Source organism: Penicillium roqueforti, assembly GCF_015533775.1.
Source record: "Penicillium roqueforti strain LCP96 04111 chromosome Unknown scaffold_08, whole genome shotgun sequence".
Taxonomy (NCBI): Eukaryota; Fungi; Ascomycota; class Eurotiomycetes; order Eurotiales; family Aspergillaceae; genus Penicillium; species Penicillium roqueforti.
In genome coordinates, this window is record NW_024067572.1 from 472,029 (window position 1) to 493,640 (window position 21,612).

General features: G+C 47.9%; 6 protein-coding genes across 6 annotated transcripts; 3 read left to right on the plus strand and 3 right to left on the minus strand.

Moving 5' to 3' along the window:
- Positions 1-663: 663 nt before the first annotated feature.
- LCP9604111_4251 (exosome non-catalytic core subunit RRP45) lies at positions 664-1,674 on the minus strand (the record flags this gene model as incomplete). The annotated part of the gene is made up of 3 exons (XM_039071930.1): positions 664-1,273; positions 1,332-1,451; positions 1,511-1,674. The coding sequence occupies 3 exons, from the start codon at positions 1,672-1,674 to the stop codon at positions 664-666; spliced, it is 894 nt and encodes a 297-aa protein (XP_038929813.1).
- Positions 1,675-1,933: 259 nt separating this feature from the next.
- Positions 1,934-3,025, plus strand: LCP9604111_4252 (spliceosome-associated CWC15 family protein; the record flags this gene model as incomplete). Its single annotated transcript, XM_039071931.1, has 8 exons — positions 1,934-1,943; positions 2,002-2,024; positions 2,079-2,155; positions 2,208-2,504; positions 2,558-2,639; positions 2,693-2,863; positions 2,919-2,954; positions 3,008-3,025. The coding sequence occupies 8 exons, from the start codon at positions 1,934-1,936 to the stop codon at positions 3,023-3,025; spliced, it is 714 nt and encodes a 237-aa protein (XP_038929814.1).
- An 819-nt stretch (positions 3,026-3,844) lies between these two features.
- LCP9604111_4253 (SGNH/GDSL hydrolase family protein) lies at positions 3,845-4,879 on the minus strand (the record flags this gene model as incomplete). Its single annotated transcript, XM_039071932.1, has 5 exons — positions 3,845-3,978; positions 4,038-4,428; positions 4,503-4,581; positions 4,632-4,671; positions 4,738-4,879. 5 exons carry the CDS (start codon positions 4,877-4,879, stop codon positions 3,845-3,847), a joined length of 786 nt encoding a protein of 261 aa, XP_038929815.1.
- A 1,701-nt stretch (positions 4,880-6,580) lies between these two features.
- Positions 6,581-8,737, plus strand: LCP9604111_4254 (SANT/Myb-like DNA-binding domain-containing protein; the record flags this gene model as incomplete). Its single annotated transcript, XM_039071933.1, has 3 exons — positions 6,581-6,995; positions 7,144-7,341; positions 7,401-8,737. The coding sequence occupies 3 exons, from the start codon at positions 6,581-6,583 to the stop codon at positions 8,735-8,737; spliced, it is 1,950 nt and encodes a 649-aa protein (XP_038929816.1).
- A 5,273-nt stretch (positions 8,738-14,010) lies between these two features.
- Positions 14,011-18,370, minus strand: LCP9604111_4255 (uncharacterized protein; the record flags this gene model as incomplete). The annotated part of the gene is made up of 8 exons (XM_039071934.1): positions 14,011-14,356; positions 14,407-14,449; positions 15,463-15,625; positions 16,584-16,632; positions 16,691-17,177; positions 18,135-18,184; positions 18,285-18,303; positions 18,355-18,370. 8 exons carry the CDS (start codon positions 18,368-18,370, stop codon positions 14,011-14,013), a joined length of 1,173 nt encoding a protein of 390 aa, XP_038929817.1.
- Positions 18,371-18,483: 113 nt separating this feature from the next.
- On the plus strand, positions 18,484-20,711 carry LCP9604111_4256 (patatin-like phospholipase family protein; the record flags this gene model as incomplete). Its single annotated transcript, XM_039071935.1, has 5 exons — positions 18,484-18,604; positions 18,651-19,181; positions 19,248-19,650; positions 19,718-19,744; positions 19,799-20,711. 5 exons carry the CDS (start codon positions 18,484-18,486, stop codon positions 20,709-20,711), a joined length of 1,995 nt encoding a protein of 664 aa, XP_038929818.1.
- Between the last annotated feature and the right edge of the window lie 901 nt (positions 20,712-21,612).

Genomic DNA, 21,612 nt, shown 5'->3' on the forward strand with positions numbered 1-21,612 from the left:
TCGACAGAAAGCGCTCTGCTATATCTGTCGGAAGCAGGATAGTTGGAAATGAAGTATGGCAAAAAATAACAGATTTGACGGGACTTGGACTGAAAAAAATGTGGGAATTAAGTGAGAATGAGGTCCAAGGGTGGCTTAGCGGGCGAAGGCAACAATTAAGCTATTGTTGCGCGGGTAGGCGGTAAAGCAGTTCACAACAATCAAAGAGAACATTCGGAATGATACTCTGATTATTATTCTTACTAGAGTGATTGTACAGTCTTACAAACGCTTTATATTTTCTCTGCTCTCTGCTGTGTGGTCAAAATGCACTTCTAGTCATTGGCCACCTCCGGTCTATAATGAATGGAGCTAAGAATAGGGGACTCTTGGCAGCCGGAAATATATTAACAGTGTATCGATGTATGGACCGACACTAGTCCCACTTTAGAGATGAAGATCTGCTGATTGAGAAGAAAAGGGTAAAAGTAGCTGATTTGAACGATTTCCCTCAAATCTTAGGCGACCAGTTTATATTTACAACTGAGGAATAGTGATTCAGTTCATTCATCTACTAGCCCGCACCCATATGTCGCCCATCACGTGGCAGCCAAGTATTATTGATGTAAACGCCATGCGAAACTCCAGTCCCCCAGTCATGAAAGTAATGGTAGTACATATTGTTTATTCGATTTGAACCAACCGGTCGTTTTCTGCCCGAGACTCATCAGCCATGCCAATCTTCGCCCGCTTAGCTAGGTCGGCTTGGAGGACCTTCTCAATAGCAGCATTGATCTCTTTGACTTTCTCCCATGCCACATTTGTCTTGTTCACGATCGCCATGGCATCTGCAGGTGCACCTGCGTACTTCGAGAGGTAGCAAACATCGCCTGCGCTATTCATCCCAATAACAATATCTCCCTCAGCCGCCTGCTCCTCCTTTAGGGTGGCATCAACAATGACATGTTTGCTATCATTGTAGGTTTGGAATGTGACCGAGAGAGGCTTGTGTGTTATATTCAGCGGGACAGGAACACGTTGTTCCACGCCGTAGACTATGACACGCCCGTCTCTCACCACAGCATCCGGCCTGCGGAAGTGTTGCAGCCCAGCCATGACCGCAATGCAGGCCGCATCGGTGATATTTCCATCGTAGTCAATAATGTGAACATCGGCCCGAATCGACCAGCAGCTCACACCCTTCAGAATACACAAGGATTCAGTATCGAGGGCATTAGAATGGCGGATGATACGATCAAGGATATTGGTGGCGTATGCTTCGATGTCGTTGGTTCTGTAGAGATAATTGTGAGAACAAATCAATATATAATGAAAATGCTTATGATATATACCTTCCGTTTTCCCAGGCCGGTGAGCCCATTGCACTAAGCTCCAGGTTGATGTTGAAGAGCCCATCGAAAGGTCGGTCTTCACGCGGTTTGGTAACCTCAGCGGAGATGCGAACAATAATGCTAGAGAATCAGTCAGTGATTTCCATTTGTGATAAACCAACAAAATATTTGAAGCTCACTTTGTCTTCCCAAGTTGTAGCTTCACATGTCCATATTCTTCACCAAAGGAGATATTTAGAGGACGATAGTCGTCAGGCTTGCGGCCATCGAGACGCACATTCTCACAGAGTGCTTCGAGAATAAAGTCGCGCTCTGCGATTGAGAGTTGCGCTTCTTTCGACATCGTTGAGGGAGGTCTAGCAGCCCCGGCGCGGGGATCAAGAGTTGCTTTCTTTTTTGGGCCATTTTGCCAACGCAGGCCGCATTGTAGCAGACCGGATTATTATTATCCCGGGAGTTACACCAATAATAGCGGAAGTTTTGTAGAGCGGTGACGGGGACGTGAGGAGAATATTAGTGCCTGAGGCGACTACGTACATCGAAAGCTGGAAGCCGTCAACGGCCCAGCAATTCCAACTCTCACTTAGCAACCACATCACAAAATGACTACAGGTATGCCATTCGAACCAAAATTGGAGTATTTGGATAGTCAGAGCTAATATTTATTTAGCCCACAGACCTACTTTTGACCCGGTACGGCAACTTTTCTTAACACGACTCTTCATGGACACTAACTGATCTCAACAGGCTCAAGGTAAAGAAGCCCTCCGTGGCCCAGCCTACCACCAGAGACTCCTCCCTGCGCACAAACACCTCAAAGTTCGGTATGTATGCCGATATTTAGTCAGACAACCCCGATCACTGACATTATTCTAGCCAACCCGGACAAGGCGGTGCAGCTGACGCCGACCCATCGCCCCGTGACCTTCGCGCGGAGCTTCTCCAGGCCGAGGCGGCGCACTTTGCCAAAAAGAATGGCGTTCCGGTCGACCAGCCAGCTATTGCTGAATCCTCCGTCCCTAAGCGATTGCTTGAAGCTGCGCCCCAAGATGGAAGCGAGGGCGATATCCAGGAAGAAGACCCAGAGGCCAAACGCCGACGCATATTGGAGGAGACGCGCGACATCGATGCCGATTCAGACGGGTCGGAAGAAGACAGCAGTGACGAGGATAGGTAGGTAAACCTCAGGACCACATGCTTAGGACGAATAAACTGACAAATCCCAGCGACGACGAAGATGAGGCAGCCGAGTTGATGCGGGAGCTTGAGAAGATCAAAAGGGAACGATTAGAGCAGAAGGAGAAAGAGGTATCTCGCTTTCTCGCACTTTGAATTCGATAACGGCGGCTAATGCATAACAGGAGCGTGAGCGCGCGGCTGAAGAAGAAGAGCAACGTGAGGTTGATATCGCACGCGGTAATCCTTTGCTCAATTCCCAGGATTTCAACATGAAACGGCGCTGGGATGACGACGTTGTGTTCAAGAACCAGGCTCGGGGAACGGAGAACAGAGACGGCAAGGAATTTGTCAACGTATGCTTACTTCTATTTGGCTTGTTCTTATGGGGTTTAACTAATTCGTTTTCAGGATCTTCTTCGTTCTGATTTCCACAAGCGCTTTATGGTATGTTCATATGATCGCTATTATTTTGATACATTTACTAACCGGGTTTTCAGGGCAAATACGTGCGGTAGAGTCTTCTAGGATACTAGAGCATCCAGATGTTAGTTCAAGGGTATTCAGCTTAGCGAATGGGTCTTATTCTTATGTTATCTTCAAATTTGTATCAAAAGAGCATCATAAACTGTCAATAATTGTATCCCCAAAAATGCTCCCAGCAATCTCTACAACAGTACCGTTTCAATATCTCTGCTGGATCGAGTGGAGTTTTGTTGTAAATCAGCATGTGTTCTGTATCATTCGAATCGGTCCCTACCAACATATGAAATATACTATGAGTAGTAGCTTAATGTATGGAGTATGGCTTGAAAGATATTGGTCTCCAATATATGCATTAACGTGCATTGGCCCTGTCGTCAGAGCTTAAGTTGAAGGGATTGTAGTAGTTGATTTCCTAGAAGGACATTTTAGGTACTTGACTAAAATGCATATAGATGACTTCCAGCCAATTTTGTTGTATTATTATTCAACATGATTGCACAGGAGCTCGAGGCCTATTTAGTTCACCAGAACCCCGGCTGGCTCTCTTTCCCCACAAATTCTTAACATCTGAGACGGCCGAAGATAGGAAAGTCCAGTATCCACCTTTCTAAAATACCCATAAGGTACTCCTGATGAGCTGTACAGCAGTGGAGGGATACTTAACTAGGGTGCTTTCCATAGAGACTAGTCAACCATCCCAGTGGAATAACGAAGTCCCTCCCGCTAGGGAAAGTCGAGTACATATCGTTGGCACATGTAGGTTGCATATTTCTTCAGAATATTGCTCATGTCTATCTTCTAAATAGAAAGTTTCTATAACGATCCTAAGAAGAATCTGTGACATACGCAACTCATTTGGGTGCATCACCCCACGAGGGGAACACCATTGGAAGAGCCTCTGGAGTTTGATCAGGCCAATTGGCCTGGATTACCTTCATAATTTCATCGTAGACGATGCGGTTCCCAGCCGGAGACAGATGCAGACCTATATGACGAGTGAGTACAAGAGAAATGAAAGGGAGGGAATATGCATATTTCACGCACCATCAATGAGCAAACTAGCCAATCTCTCATTGCTTGGCACATCATGAGCCCCAACTAGAGGTTCTCCCTCCTTCCATCCAGTGGTCTTCATGAAGGCGGACCATAGATCCACCACCGGGATATTGAGCGATGCACCAACCTCGCACGCAGCCGCTGCATACGACTTTGTGAAGCTCGCAGTTCTGCTTGGGAACGGGGTATTCTTTATAGCATCGAATTTCTCCAGTTGATATTCATTGATGGGAGGTGGGCTGATCAAAATGAGTCGTGGGTTCTGTGCGCGTGTCGCTGGGTGTTGAATGATTGTCTTCAAGTTCTCTTTATATTGATCCAGGGGCACATGCTGGCTGTGTGTTGGAACGCACGCATCGTTGGCACCGAAGAAGATAGTCTATCCGATGTTACCAATTGGTATTTCGAGTACATTCGATATTTCAAATGGGGTTGCTCATAAGGAGGGCTTACCATGAGTCGCACATTAGCTGTTTGCGGCAAAGGGAAGAACTTATCAAAGACCTTTACAGCATGGGCGGTTGAATATCCACTGTTACATGTTAGCATATCCCAATGTATTATAGCTTTGGATGATCTTACGCTAGGCCGCGGTTGACAACATCCAATCTACGACTGTAGGCTGATTATTTCTTTCATTAGCTTATTGACCATGCGGATCTCTTGGGTTGTCAGAATATTGACTCACATTCTTGGAGCGCAGCATGAAATGCAAAACCTAGCTCTTGGTTGCAGGCCATTTGAGTGATGGAGTCTCCAAAGAGAATAAATTGGTCATATGGTTTGAATGCATTCCCATCCCCATCCCCCTGGGTCTCGATGGTGGCCATGGTGAGGCAAGAATATAAAAATAAGATCAAATTACTTGGGAGTTTGGAATTTAAGTCCTGGGAATTGAGGATTGGGGGCTGATAACAACAAGAAACGGACAGGAAAGGAAGTGGGGGAAGTCACTCCGCGGACAAAAAGGAAATTGGTGGACCTTCGGTTGTCAACTAAGGAATGAATACATGTATATCATCAAGACTAGATCATGAGAACTACATACATATGTATGTACAATACCGATTATCTAAATCTATATAAAATCTCAAATCAATTTATCTATCCGTTCATCGAATTGGGGGTCCAGATCTGAACCCCGCACTATACGAATAGGAGTATAACATAGACCTTTGGGTTACTATTATATCAAGGTAGCTTACATGAGTATAATCGCCATTTGTGCCGGCCCGGCTAGAATCGGCCGGCCTCGTGATCTGGCTTGGCGGCCCCGGCTCGTTCGGGATTAGCACGGCCGATTGGGGTATAGCGCGGCGCTTTCCCGCATCTAGTGTCCGAACCGTGTGAGTTTAGCCTGCCTGTCTGGGCTTAGTGGATCCCTTTAGGGTCTAGCGCAGCGCTTTCCCGTATCTGGCTAGCGACCCGATCGGGTTTAGCCTATCCGTTCTAGGTTAGCGTTACCCGCTATTCCTGAATCGATTCTACCCGTGCAGACCGCTTACCTACGCGGTCCGTTATAAGTATATAACCTCTGGTGCGTCGCTCAATCCTTTCTCGACACACTCTCACTCCATTTTGCCCCCGGCTGCCCGCCCACTGGAACACTTACGGTGAAATCATACCGTATCACTCTCGTCAGACCGTACCCTCCTTCCTGTCTCGGCTGAAACCAGCGTCGTCACCCTCGCTCGTCCATCTCCACCCTCTCTGCTTTCACGCCGGCCTGATTTGCCCAGATGAACATGGCTTATGGCCAGCCCAGGTCGCCACCGTGTTCTGGTGCTATGTGTATTCGAGCCCGACCTATGAGGCTGCCTCGTTACTACCTGCCAATTTAGTCCATCCGGGCAAGATGAAACTGGTTCAGTTCGGAGCCCGGCCACCCGAGACGGGGAAATGACTTGGACGAGCCGCAAGCTACTGCACGTATCTACTCCAGCTTTGTTGAGCCAACTGTGTTTTTGGCTACAATTAATGCCTTGAAGATGGCCTCAGTCAGCCTCTGTTGCTTCGATGTTACATCACTTTCCGCCAGAAAAATAGGTTCGCAATTTCACGGTCTTTTTACGCCGAGTCACCATCACACCATGCGGATCAGATGCGAACCACGTTGAGAAGCTGGGCGGAGCTCATGGGGTGGGGATAGTTTCTCTGCCAAGCAAGTTTTCGAGACGAATCCTTTCCCTTTGCAGAAGCTTGGATAGACCACGCATTCACAGGTTCCTGGGACACCTGCCAATGGGAAAAATACCTCATCATGTGGCGATGCTACGATACCACCAAGGGATGTTTCAAGTGCCTACGTTCGTCAGCGTCAGAAATGCAGAAAGCCCGTGCTTGAAGCGGACGAGGCGTGGCGCTGATGTGGCCATGTGCGATGCCATTATATGAACTGTGATCTGCAGGCCTACAGCCGGGATATAAAATGACCCTTTCCCCTCGCTGTGAGAGTGTTTCTGGACTCAGCACCGATCAATAATCCCAGACATCTGTCTTAAATTTTGTGACCACCTCTACGATCGAACATTATGACCACGATCAATCTGGATGAAATTATTCCATACGAACCCCCTATTACCAACCTCCCCGATGAGCCGAAGCCGCCACGAGCTCCTAGTCTCACGCCTTCATCAACTGCTGGATTCAATCCAGCCTATTCTTTCCCGCCCTGGTCTAGCTGGGGCTCCAGAGTTTTTCAGGCCCAGTCACCTCACCCGCAGAACCTCCATGGCAGTGTGACAGAGGTACCCAATTTCAATTCTGGGAGCGGTGACTGCGGATCAGGCTCGGGCCGTGAGCACTTGGAAGTACGTGGACAAGGGCATTGTAGCATCCCCACGACGCGAACTGATTGTGATAACGTATCGACATCCCATTTGACAAAAGACGATGGGATAGTGGAGCACCCGGATGCCGAACGTAAGATGGATATGGACAACCGGGGTAAGTGCAATACAGAGCCTATACTGTCGAACAATGCGTCTGGCTCTCCTATGCGATCTACTTGGGTCTTTCATTGATTGGCTCTGTCTCTTTTCAATGTTGCCTTCAAAAAGAGTTGGATCGTTGCTAACTTCCACTATGAGACCAGGCATCCACAATGACTCGCACTACAAAAGTACTCAGGAAAGTACTCAGGAATCTGCTTCTTGGGGCCCCAATGCGCCTATGCCTATTGAGTCATCACCACATTGCCTCAAACTTGGGCACACATCTCTGCGCAACATGCGCAGTCTACCAGGTCCAGCAGAAGTAGGTACCGAACGAACAACCGGATTATCTTCAAAAGGTCAGCAGTCTGTCAGCAGATATATTTTCTAGCCCAAGAGCTCACCAAGATGTATGCAGATCAAGCCAACAGCCAGGACGACCTGGCCCAACACAAAGGGAGCAATGTTGAGATAACGCCTGATCTCACGACGGTTGGCGATAATCGTGCGGCTGTTGGAAATCCAGAGCCTTGCAATTCTCCAGACGTAAAGGCGCTCTGTGACATCCAGCCAGCCAAGGATGCCTTGAACTTTCAAAGAGAAGTCTCGAGAGACGTTGCGGAGGCCGAGAATAGAGACATTGCACCCGTCACTGGGGACAATCAAGAGAACAATGAACTACCCACAGAAGAGACAGCGCCTTGTGATAAAGAACGCAGGCGACTGTCTATCGACGAGTCTTGTGCGGCTTTTCCAGATAGTATGAGCTTGGCCCGTCCAGTTTCGCCACCAGTGCGAACCGGCGAGAGAAGCTCACCACCGGAGTCCCCACAAGAGATTACAGACGATTCTACTCGGCAAAAGCGCACAGTGACTCGAGACGACGGGCGTTCAAGAAGTCAGTCGCACCAAACTTTCGCTTCAAGACAGCAAAACAGCTGTGTGGGCAAAAGAAAACTCCTTTCCAATATTGCCTCGGATCATAGTAGCGATGATTCGGATGACCCAGATGATAGAGATTACGTGGAAAGCCGTACCAAATCGCAGCGACGAAAAACCTTTTCGCGGCCCGCGAAACAAGCAAGGCGAAGCGTGACTCGCGTTGCGCCTGCTCGCGCTATATACAACGAGTCTTTACCCTTGTCAAATGCGGATGCTGGTGATTCCGAAACATCGGAAGAACAGGAATTCCCAACGAGCCTGCGAGACACTGAAACAATCGCAGTGAGTGGCTTCCTAACACGACAAATCCTTCTATCGAGAGTTGTATACTCGTTCACATTCGAAGAACAACGAGAACAAAGTTGCTCTAACGAACGGACCAAAGGTCCAAGATCCGGCGATAAGGAGGTCCATGAAGAATCCTTTAAGAAGAGCAAGGCCCGGGAACCAAAAGCAAACAATACGTCAACGAAAGCACGCGTTTTGAGTGAGGATGACCTACTTTTGATTGAGCTGAAAGAGGAAGGAGACATGTCGTGGAATCAAATTGCACAACACTTTCCTGGAAGATCAAAAGGCGCCCTTCAAGTACGTTACTGCACACGGCTCAAAAATAGAACAGAGGGTGGCTCTGGGCAGACGAGGAGTACGCAGAAACGGTCAGCGGCTAGACGTAAGTCTTTCACGACGTCTTGCCCCGTGCCTCAATTGCGATTCATGGATAGTGAAAGTCCCGATCCCAACAACCTGTCAAGACAAAGATACGGCCCACCTCGGGCCAGACGGGCAGTTGACCGCTATTCCCCTATCTAATCTTCTCGTCCAAGTAGTTAGACTTATGCCTAGTACACCAACGAGATGATCAATGAATGCTGGAGATCCTGCTTTCCCCCTGTTAGTGTAACAAATTGTAAATCTGTGAGGTATCATACTCTGTAATTGTGACAAGTGGCCGATGCTTCTTTGTAGGTTCGTCGAGGGGGAGCTATCATATTCTGTTGATATTGTGTATATTATTGAGAACAATTCGCTGGACCCGCTCTGAGCCAATCCTGAGCCTACCCTGAGCCTACCCTGAGCCTACCCTGAGCTTACCCTGAGCTTACCCTGAGGATTTCACGTGATCTACTTCATCATTCGAAGCTATGTCGCAGGGCACTTTTGGCCTTTGACTCTTGAAGTACTGTTACAGTGATATCGGGCGAATAACTTGTCCGAAACTAGTTACGCACTGCCCGTCTCGCAAATGGGCATCGGAAAATGAGTCCGAAGGGCAGTCATGTGCGTGACTTGGTAATGCCGGCAGAACTGTTATCGCTTAATATTACCGGCAGAACCATCGTGCTCCATAAGGCCGGCAGAACCACCGTCGATGCTCATTATTCCGGCAGAACTATCCAGTCCACCATATGCCGGCAGAAACCAGCCATAAGGCCGGCAGAATTACCCGCGGTTCATTATTTCGGCAGAATGATACACTCGACCATAATGCAGGCAGAATGCTCATTGTAACGACTTTACATTCATGACGAGTCGTCGTTATGGTATTGTAATACTAGCCAGGGTCACCTATATATCACTATCTCACTTAACACGAAATTTTGCGTACTATCATTCTCGCTTGCTGAGAGAAAGTCATTTGAAATGTTTCACTCATGTCCAAGGGGATTTTTGACATATTCTCAGAGCTTTCCTAAGTTTTACCATTTGCAAACTGGTAGCTTTGAGCTGAAGTTGTTCATTAGCCGGGGCTCAGAATTAAGGTAAAGATCTCGCAGGGGACAGGTATTTTGCTCCTGGGTGCTATCACTACGGCTTCTAGTGCCTCATATTTTCAAGCAACACGATTGGCTTTTACAAGTCCGACTAGTATGGCCTATGGCCTGGGATGAATCTACGATCCTAATTCTGATCGCAAAACTTGCCAATTCCTCCAAACATAATGAAATAATCATCATCGTTACGAGCGAAATGCAGTAGAAAATGACTTGTCGCTGCATGACATATGGCGTCAACCATTGATATGCATGAAATTCTCATTCCCGGTATGACCATACTGCTCACAAAACTCCGGGGGCCTTTTCTTACCATCACAACCAATATTTCCTTGGATCGCAAAAGGGCTATGGTGAAGATGATGAGGATAGTGAGGATGGTAGCTAAGATGTTGAAAGGTTTGCTAAACAGGAAGCGCTAGCTAAACAGGAAGCGTTAGCTAAACAGGAAGCGTTAGCTAAACAGGAAGCGCTGGCTAAACAGGAAGCGCTAGCTAAACAGGAAGCGTTAGCTAAACAGGAAGCGTTAGCTAAACAGGAAGCGCTGGTTAAACAGGAAGCGCTGGCTAAACAAGGAGCGTTGGTTTCACATTAGATGGCTCCTCAGATTCGAACATGGTGAAGAGACGCAAGATATGGTGTCATGAATATTGGAACAACCTGAACTTGAACAATTTTTTACAAATCCACGGTCTCTTAGGGACGATCTAGCGAGCCTCACTTTAATTCCTACGAATATATAAAAGCTGGATCCTGGACAAAAATCTTCAAATATTTAACAACCCATCCAGCATTGATAACTGAGCACTCCCCTCGACAATATTTTCTTTGACCAACATGAACCGCAACGACAATATGCTGCTGTCTTGGGAATCCGAGGACACTTGTTCAGCTTCTTCCGAAAAATCGTCCGTGATACCCTCAGAAACAAGCGAGGACCGAGATTTCATCGTGTCGGACACGGAAAATCTCTCTAACGCCTCTGCTGAGTCGACAGAAGGTTTCAATTCTTACTACTGTGACTCGTGTCGATGCGATGGGAAATGTGGGGTAAAGGTAAGCAAGCGCCAAAAACTTCAGATGAAGCCACTAAGCCAGCGAAACCAACCACAGGGAGAGAAGGTCGCTATCAAAACGATCGCGAAGCACTCGGTCACCCGGGATGAACATGAGGTTACCAGGTACCTTGTCCTATGGTACTCTTGGGAAGACGACGAGATATGAGATTTTCTCCACTTATGCAATCGTTTATATGTCAAAACAAGGAATCCACTGCAATACTTCATATTTGAGGGTGAAAGAATGGCAAATCCAGTTTTCCGAAAAGTCCTTACTTTTAATAGTCACAAGCCTCTGTGATCAGTCGTTTCGATTCAACCTCCACGTTTCCCAACACCGTGCGACACGTTTTCTTAGGATCTTGGATTGAAAGAATACAGTGACACATGGAAAGCAAAGACGTAACAAGGAGCTTCAAAATCTGTTAATCTCTGCTTTCGGCCCAGGAAACCGAAGACTCACTACGTATGTTACCTCCGTAGACTTTTTCAAATTCCCTCACATGGAACATCTCGGAAATGACAATTTCGTCAGGCTTCGACTGCCGAAGGGCCGCGACCTTTTTCAAAGCCACGTCCAGACGCTCTCCTGAGCAGGCGCCGTGAAACGTACCAGCCAATCGAACAGCCAGAGTAGCTGCACTCAAGTCAATAAAAGCACAACGGGGCGCTTGATTCACCCACCTCTGTCTAGCTTATCCTCCATGTTCCACTTTCCGGATATTACAGATGCCTCAGTCGCACTCTCTGTGACAGCCAAGATTTTTGGCAAAAGCGTCGGGTTCAAAGCTAAAAAGGCTTGCTGGTAGTAACGCAATATAGTTGCTTGACTTGCAAGATTGATAATCTGTGGCTTCACTGAAGCGACCCGAATTTCCTCTACTTGGAAAGCTTGCTGGAGGCTCAGCATGGCAGACTGTAGACGCTGCATTGAGTATTCTGATTGAAAGAGCGGAGATTGCCGCAGACGCGTTAACATGGTGGAAAGGAAGCCATGCTCACAGACCCAGACGTTCGCGGACTCGTAGCCCTTGATCTCCGCGGCATGGACTCCTTCAAAAACAAGGCAAATTAATGCGATGCTTGCCCGTACACCAAATGGTCGATATGGCGGCCTCCTAATTTGAAAGCACTTGGCATGAAAACTTGAGCCAGGTACTGTATGCACCCCGATTAAGAAGATACAATACCTCGCTTGCACTTCCACATCCTCTAGGGACATTGTATGCGGGCCTTGGTCTGTGCACAAAACATTGCGCGCGCCAATTAGCCAACACTGCAACTTGTCGTATTGCAAGATAAAACTGTTCTCCCAATCACAGGCGCGGCGGCATATAATTTTCCACAACGCCCCTTCGTCTTCGGGAAGCAATGAGGAGATAAAGAGGTAATTTAGTACGAGCAGCATTTCATGAAAAGTGTGCGGTTCGCTGTCGTTCTTTTTGAATGATGCGAAATTGAAATTGGGTGGTGGCGGTAGACTAGTCTTGTTGATAGTTAGCAATTGGACTTAGAGTCAACGCGATTTTTTAACTATACTGGAATAGCCATTCTGTAGTATGACTCTGAAACAGCTGGCTCCCGCAGGCCTAAATGTCCCCCAGTTGAGGGGACATTGGAAGCACAGTCTTCAACGAATGTAGCAGTGGAACCGCTCCTTGTCCCCGTAAAATGAGCTGCTTGGTCGAGGGCCGTATCAGACCGGTGAAGCTGGTCGGCTGGTTCATTCATTTGTCGGGGATTTGGCTGGCTATCTCAACTCAATGGGCCTATTATGTTGCGATAATTGATCTTGTCTTCACTATGTTCTGTGCCTGTCTCAGTGACGTGTTTCGTCCACTCAGAAAAGGACACCAGTTACTCTAGTGGTCAAAGAGAAAATTGGTAAAAACAAGTACTCACAGCAGGAATGGAGTATAACGAGATCAAGGGCATCACTTGTGAAGGGAACTGAAAGCAGGCCGCTAGGTACCAACTGTTGAAAAGAGAAAGAGGCGTTACTCAAGAAAACATATTCATATTGTGTATTGGCTGCAAAGTTGCCCCGAATAGACCGTGTTGCCGCAGTATCATAAATAACATGAGCCAGGACCAATGCACGATAGTCCTGGGACTACTAGGGCCCCATAACAACTACATTGGCTCCTCGAAAGTAGCCTCGATTACACCCACGTGAAGCGGTGATTACCCCATTAGCCCGGGAGTGCTTCCATGGACCCCAGGAGCCCCCTGCTTCCCGGGAGCCAAGGATAGGGTTACCAGGAACAGCCAAGCGGTACACAATATTGACGAAAGATGTACTATTGAGGGTCTCACATACCGCATCTCCATTATCCAGAATGCAAGAGAGCCCCATTCCTTTGCTTTTTTGCGCTATGTCGTGTATCGAGAGACTTCCATAGCTGATCTAGTACCCGCAAGAGTTCACAATTATGATATTCGCCGTAAAGTATGTGAAGGCTAAACCTACCTTCATGACGCAGATAAGTTTATTGGGGTTCCAACTCGCCCCAGGAACATGGCTGCTGATCACTGCGATGTATCCCCACTAGCACGTAGATGTCAATGAGACGAACATTGGAAGTTTGACGCCGTTACTTGTCTCAGCACAGTGGGAACAGGGAGAAACGGCTCTTTTACTCCTTGTGCAGCAAGGTGTCAACGTTCAGGTTCAAGATAATGATGGAAGAACTGCACTCCATTATGCTGCTATGGATGACCTGGATGATGTGTCCACAAGGCTTCACGTTGACGACCGTCTAGAGTTGAACTCTCAAGGTAAGTATGGCAACACGCCGCTGTGGTGGGCGTCTGGGGTGGGTTCATATAGGGTCAGAAATCTGCTTCTAACCCAGAGTGGGATTCACCCCAATCCACTTGGTATGAACCCGGACAGCGGTAGGGTTACGACTGCCTTCCAAATTGTAGCAGGGAGCAAGAAAAGCCTGGCCGTGCATTTGATTCAAACTGAAGACGACTTCGGTTAAGGCTCACGAACCACTTATATTCTCTTGTCTCGAACGATAGTGAACGCTTAGATATGATGTTTCTGGAAAAGCTGTTAATTCGGAAACGTGAGCGGTTGGAAAGCTTCACAGATCTTTATCTTTGACAGTAAGCGATATTAATAGAAGTTGAACCTTCGCCTATTTAAAAAGAAGTGCCGAACAATTGAGAAGAAGCTTCGTTTATTGTATAAAAAGCGCAGCTGTACCAGACGATAATCACATGAATCAAATCATAATTGAGGATATCACCGACTGCGGAGGAGGATGTTTTTCATGAGAAGAAACACCACAGCGAACGCCCAAAATCGCGCGGCATCGGGAACCGCCCTACTGGCGGATCCCTCCATTGTCATGTTGGGCGCGAAGGGTGTTGAAGCACCAGCTACACTGGCAAAAGATGCAGTAGTGACGACAGGTGCGCTTAGAGACGGAAGGGGAAATGTGGGAATGATCAATGACAACGGTAAAGCTGCAGTATTCCAAGCTAGCTCTCCAGTTGCGTCGGATTGTGCAGCCGGGGCAATCTCCTCTCCAGGACATGCAATGGAAGCTTTCCCGATCATCTCATTGTTGCATGGAAACATTTTGATACTAAATGACGTTAGTGCATAGGCAGAAGCATCCCCAGATAAAACACTAACCGAGACTGGACTGCAGGTTGGGTAAGCGTGGTGCGGAATGAGGCTGCAGTGGGCGTGTCGGAATCGGTGAATTACTTCCAAGCAATGGGCCTCTTCGTCACGTATCATATATAGCTGTCACAGCTTTGCCTTGTACTCTAAGAAAGCAGGTAGGATCTTTTGGTTCTGCTGCAGCTAGCCAAGACCGATTGTTGTATCCAAAGCCTAGTTTGTATGACTGACTGGAGACCAGGCGATGGGGTGTGAAGGTTGGTGCACTAAGGGATTCATGTAGAAGTTCGAGGCAGCACTCGGGTTTTATACTTTTCCAGTCTGAGTTGATTTCCAGGGCCCAGACTTCCAGGGGCCACAGGCTTTCAGACAATTCTTTTCCGGCCCTTAGTGCTAAAATGTATGAATAAAGCTATAGAGAGTGCATAATTCCCGAATCTGATGATTTTCTCAAATCAAGTGTTGAACCACCCACTCATTACTCCTATAAAAAGCAGCATTTTCGACGTCTGCCTGGGTCATAATATCGAAATGTTAGAGATACGTAGGTAGTGTGAGAGTTTGGACGAGTGGCAGCCGTTGAGCCAGTCAGCCTTTGTCAACCCAGAAAAAGTCAACTGCGCAGCTCTTGCGGATGATTCAATCATATGCTCTGTTGAGTAGCTATTGAGGATCCTTTGTCTTAGCGTTTATCTCTCACCACTCTCACCGCCTTCATCTTCACCATTCTCGCTGTGCTCTTTCCCTATGTCCTGTTGAAGTAAATTTGGTGATGTTTGTGTTGAATCTAAAGGGACGCTCCGTGTCGTAGACATGGTCAAACAGAAAGCTGAATTGCAGGACTATTCAAGGGTTCCAACGGCTTTGGAGATGATGTACTACTTTATGGATATTGAAACAGGGAAGTACATTCAATTCTCTGCAACTGTCAATCTGCGGCTCGAATTTCGATTCTCACACTGAGAAAGAAGGGTGACAGAAGAAAAGGCAATGAAACAAAACAAGCACATCAAGCTGCATCTTCTGTTGCGCTTTCTAGATCCACATCATCTTTGAGTGTGCAACGATTCTTGGTGGTTTCAATATCGCCAGACATGATTGACTCCCGCACGTGGTCACTCGCCGGAACTGGATCCCTCTTTCGAGTGCTGTGGATTTCGCTTTGGTAGAACAGATCATGGAGGCGTTTCTCTGGGTGCTGCGCTTTGTGATGATGAGAGACGGATGGCTGTTCTGTGTCACGTTTGGTCTTTTCCAGAGATGATAAATCGCCCGTCGCCATTTGCTCCAATTGATCATGCCTAATATGATTACTGAATCCAGTCGCTCTTGGGCAAGATTTCTTGCCACCGCCATCTTTTGAAACCTTGAACGTTTTGGGAGTCATGGCCGTCAATCGGTGCGAAACCTTTCCATGCATGAAAGTAGATGTGCTCCATTAGCAGTATTTATACCTTGCTCCAGACCACCCACAATATCTATCAAGCGCCAAAATTCGATCATGAGAAGAATCCTTTTTGCGGCAGCCCGCAATGCTTTGATCTACTATTTTTAAATTGCGGCAGTGCTAGGAACACTCGACTCAGATAACCCTTTGCCGACGAGGTGTCAGAAGGAATGCCTGTCGGAGGATATGTCTCACATTGTGGAGCCTAGTTCTCAATTGATTTTCATAAAATGAAGTGTTTAGAAACTCATATTCGTTGTTACTGCAGTGCTTTGCCTACACCAAAAATACATTATCGAGCTCTATAGTGCAAGAATGCAAATTCACATTGGGAGCCTTCTTCAGTCTCAAACTTATATTCATCTGAGAAACCCGTATATCATCTCAATCATGCGCTAGGACAACACTGTTTGCATTTTTCTAATTTTACTTGCCCTAGAGCTTGTTCAACAGAAGTAAATAACAATATGAAAAGATCCAAAAGAACCGAATATCGTTTTCCTTTTCTTCTAATTTTCTTCATCGGCCGTGATCGGGTTAGGAGTAGGTTCCTGACTCAATGCTGTGATCTCGACGAAGGCAAGGCACGTGTCAAGACCGCGTCTTCCTGTTTAACCTTCTCCAACAAGTAGAATTTATAAAAGCACAACAGGGCCACGGAGACAAGGAGAGTCGTTCCAGTAACGACCGTTGTTACAATAGCCATGACGGACCAGTCTCCTCCTTGAGATGCACAAACATTGACAATCGTCGTCAATATCCCAGCAACAGCGTTCAACGACACCGGCCTATTATATAGTTAGCCCCAGTCGTCTTGACTGATAGATGTGCGATGTAAGAGCTTACATGAAGAGTTTATTGATCAACCATACGTAATTGCCTCTGAGCTTCGGAAAATGGAGAAGCCATACGAAAGCCGCAATACCACCGACGAGGAGACAACAGGCAATAGAGAGTAATGGAGGATGCTGGATCGTGTGTAACATCGTCCGACCGGCTTTGTTGGCTTGTAAAGTATGCTCCACCTGACCTGAGCTTTGAAGAGAGGTAAATGTGCCAGGAACTACCAGGTAACCGGCAAGCAGAGCCCAGTTGGCCGCACTAACAGTAATGTTGAAGACTAGGTCCATTTCTTCCTCTTCTCTAAGCATTCTCGCATATGTGGTCTCATTAGTGCCAACAGGCAAGGGCGTGCTTGACGCTGAAGGAATGCGGTCACCATTCCGGAAGCCGCGGACATGTGCAGGTTTCCTTGGCAGAGGAATACCTGATTTGAAAGATCTAGACATAACAGGCTGCCACGAGGCTAGGTAGAGATATGATGCTCGAGTATCTGTAGGGGTATTATGAATTAGAGAACCGACGCGGTCTAGGAATATATAACCGTGCATCTGAGCTTTTACATGTTGCGATGATATCACGCATCTATCTTCGTTATCCCGCAACTTTGTAAAGTAAGCCAGTCAATATATTATGGCCGTTCTGCGCAAAAGAAGGTGAAACTGTACAGAAAATGGTAAGTGCTGCACGCCGAGTTCACCGACCGTTGTTAAGGAAGCGTAATGATATGAATGTTTTCAGATGCACCTCCTTCCTTTTATACGTAGTCTTAACTCTTGAGGCAAAGCACAAGGTATAACCTTTTTCTTTGTGCGGCTTGCGGCACATATGGTGTCCTCCGCCTCGGATTGAGTTTGGCGTCGCTCGATATAAAGATACCCGTTAATCTCCATCTGCTGCTCAAACTATCGGACGGCCCAATGGCAGCGTGGCTTGATCTTGTGAATGAAGATGAATCCTGGACATTGGTGGATACAGGCCGCCTGGAAGAGCTGGTGCAGGGCATGCCATATCCCAAACGCCAGTATCCATGTTTGCTGTACTTTGCTGGAAGCGCAAATCGCCTGAAAGCCCTGCGAGTCCTTTACCCTCACAACAATGTCACACGCAAAGGCCCCGCCGGGTTAGTTCGTCTCCACCTCAGCGTGAAAACTGGTCATACAGAAAATCCCATCTTGTTCGCCGAGAGTAGCCTTTGTCTCGAAAAAAGCTTGGGAGATTCAAAGTGGTTGAGACACTCCACAAAAAGACATCGGAAATTCACTATACCAGATGCGGATAGACTTGATCCGCCGGGAAAACTACACCAGAAAGTGAAAACACAACTCATCGTGCCGTGGACCCAAGTTTTGTGTCTCTTTGTAGATTCGGAATCCGACATGCAGTCCGCACAAAACCTGCTCCAACAACCACTCCGACAGCTGGCAATCGGCGGCAACCCCGTTCCAACGTCTATGCAGGTAGTCATTGTTTTGACCAGGCATGAAGGCCGCGACGTTTCTGCAGCAAGTATACTTGCCAATTTCCATAAAGTTGCCGAGACCGGGGGGATTACAGTTCTCGATCTACGTCAAAGGTGCGGCCTTTCCGACACGGTCACCTTTGAACCACTCCGAAACCTCATTCATGAGCACCTATCCACCATTCGTACTCAGCAAGACTCTACTTACTGTCGTTTCTCGGCATCTCATATCAGTGCGTTCTGGAGTTCTTATGTTCAAGGTTACAGACGATCTTTGAATGCGCCACAGTTTGATCTCCTGGCTCAAGCCCGAAGAGGCCATCCCAGAAACGAATCAATGAGCGATTGCCTTCGGGAAAGCGCGCGTGTATTGGTGTCCTCCGGCTGCTCCGAAGAAGATGTGCAGGAATTTGTAGTCTCGGCTTTCTTGATGGATGCCTACCCCCCAGGGATGCACGGTAAGAGCCTCAACCTCACTTTGGATTTTTTAAATGACATTTATAGGTTTTTCCCCAACCCTCGTCTTTGCCGCACTCTATGAGAAGCATTGTATCGAGATCTCGAAAGACGGTCCCTCCAACCACCATTGCGAGAATATCTCAACCGGGTTCAAGCAGCAATTTGTGCAATTGAACCCCCATAATACATCCGCGACCATTCGAAAAGATGTACTTCGTCGCTTCTTTCGCCGATGGGGTGGTCTTCGCTCCACCACAACCTGCTTTGTATGCTTGACTCGTCCGCCTGAGCACATGATGCCATGCGAACACGCACTCTGCGACACCTGTGTCGTGATTTTCGGCAAGTTGAGTTCTCTCGGGGAGTATCTTTGGGACGTGGCTGAATGCCCCGTGTGCGACGAAAAGTTCGTCGTTAGCATACGTCAATTACCCCCTACCAAGCACCCGGTGATCCTCAGTCTCGACGGCGGTGGCATCCGCGGATTGTACCAGTTGGGGCTTCTGCGAGCATTAGAGAAGCGCATTGGCGTACCGATCGCAGTTCTCCCGGACTTGTGCCTTGGAACTAGTGTCGGTATGTACCATCCTTGGCCGAATCATTTTCCTTTCTACCAACGTGCTAATAGTGTTGACTGTTCAGGCGCATTGACGGCGATCGATATCTTCTTTAACAACACCTCTGTAGAGGACTGTCTGCGAGCGTTCCCTGATCTAGCGCGAAGAATCTTTCGGCGGTCACGGATCCCGGTTCCTCGCTTCGTTCAGTGGTTCGCGTCTGCGTTCAACTTGATGCTCACCGGCCTCTACGACTCGGCAAATCTGTCGCAAACCCTAAAGGAGGCGGTCACCCCGGAGCGTCGTATATTTGATGTTGCCACGGCTAGCCCTGCAGGATGCCGGGTTGCCGTCGTAGCAAGTCGCACATCCGACGGAAAGGCCTGCGTGTTGGCAAATTACCGAGGCACCGGCCAGCGCAATGCAAATGCCGCCTACCAGTTCTTGATTCCCAACAGCAGTCAAGAAAATCCTTCCTTGTCGGATGTGTAAGTCGGCTCTCTTCCTACCAGATCCTTGAATCGGAGATAGCTAACCATTCTTGTCTTTCGGCAGAGCCATGTGCAGTGTTGCGGCTCCCTTGTAAGTGCAGAACTGTGAGTGGATCCTGAAACAACTGGAGCTAACGTTGTAAAGCTACTTCCAGACAAGACGCCTGCCAGGTTTCGTCCCTTTGCAGGACGGCGGGGTCCGCGCGAACAATCCGCTTGCCATTGCGTTAAGGGAGTCGAGCATCATTTGGCCCAGTTCGAAACGACACGATCTCCTATTATCGGTAGGAACAGGGGTTTCCACAGCTAGCCCTGATCATAACTCACGACATGGCAATGCCTGGGAGGGAGCTCTCCCTCGACTATTCCGCGCCATGATGTCCTCCCCTTCTATGGATGGACAGCAAGGGTTTTTTGAAGCCCTGAACTACCTACCGCATCACTCGAAACCAGATGTATTCCGACTCGATCAGGCCATCCATGGTCCACTCCCCGAACTAGACGATATCAGCGCACTGGAGGAGTTCTCCAAGATGGATTTTGTAGTTCCGGATGAGCTCGTGAGAACCATTCTCGCGTCAGCAATGTTCTTCTTCGAATTAGATGCAACTCCAGTTCCCAGCCACGTTGGATACCATTGCGAAGGGTCCATCCTTTGCTCACGGCCTGGGGCGGGCGAGATCCTCGCTCGTGTCTTGATTGAGATCCCTGGTGCGAAATTTCAGGCTGGTCAGGACCGTCCCCTGGGAGATGTGGATCCAGCCGACTGCTGCCAATTTTGTGGATATTTCAGAAAACGCGTTGCCTTTCGCGTTGCCAGTCTTGAAGAACGGTTCTCAATCAATATTGCCAACAGTACATGTTGTGAAAAGATCGGTGGCTTCCCAAAGTCTACACAGGACTTCCTCGACGAGCAACAAGCGTTTGCTCATTTTGGCCGGGCAGACCATCAAACGCCGCAATGGCCTCCGGCAAGGCACTGCCAGTGCGTCCGCGACACCAAGAGGAAGATACGCTTCATCGAACCTGCCTCGGGGCCGAAGCGGATGCGGTTATGACGTCAAGAGTTTGATGTATCCTATTCGGCTTAGATTATGAAGTTTACGGACATGTTTCTGCAGCAATACCTAGAATGTTCCATGCAAATTTCAATATACAATGCTAGGTTGATCGATTTACTTTCGGTATTTAACTTTTACAGCGAATACTTCTTGTAGTAGCACATACTCCCTGAGCCGAGACACATAAGTATATCGGGCATAACACCGACCTTATTTCATCCTGTCAAGCACGAGGATAGCCCCTGGGAAACAACCAAGTACTTCATGACAGTATCCTCGCACTGCCACCATGCTATGACAACATTCAGAGCTAGTAGATGGATTCTTTCGTTGATTCCTGTTTCGCTCTGGCAGATAGTCCTTCGACATTAGGCTTTTTTCGGGGAGTGAATTTCGCTGGCAACAGCAGCACAGAGTACCTTGGTTTAATGGCCGCTGCATCATCAGAGCCCACAACCGGGTGGGTCTTGATCGCCGTTCGCTCCGCTTTCTCCGCCCTCCAAACTTCCCACGCAGCTTTCCTTTTTTTCGCAACAAGAAAACTTAGGAATCGATGCAGCCCATGCTCCATGCCATAGGTCGTCTGATTTATAATGAGACTTATTCTCGCATCACTGTATAGGTTACTTCTTCAGGCCTGGTGCCACTAGTGAATGGAGTTTTGTCCGAAGCCTCCCTACCATCCCCGGTAGACGTACGCCTTGGCTGACCGCGGTTGGCCTCATTTCGCCAAGAGGTACTGCCCCTCGGTTCCATGAGAATCACCCATCTAGAACCTCTGCGTTTTCTGCGGTGAGTATTTCTAGCAATTTTCTGCGAAAGACTAGTACTGTAAGAAGACGATGATCCCGCGGATGTCTAAACCCGCACCTAAAATGCGTAAAGTCCTTGAGCTCCG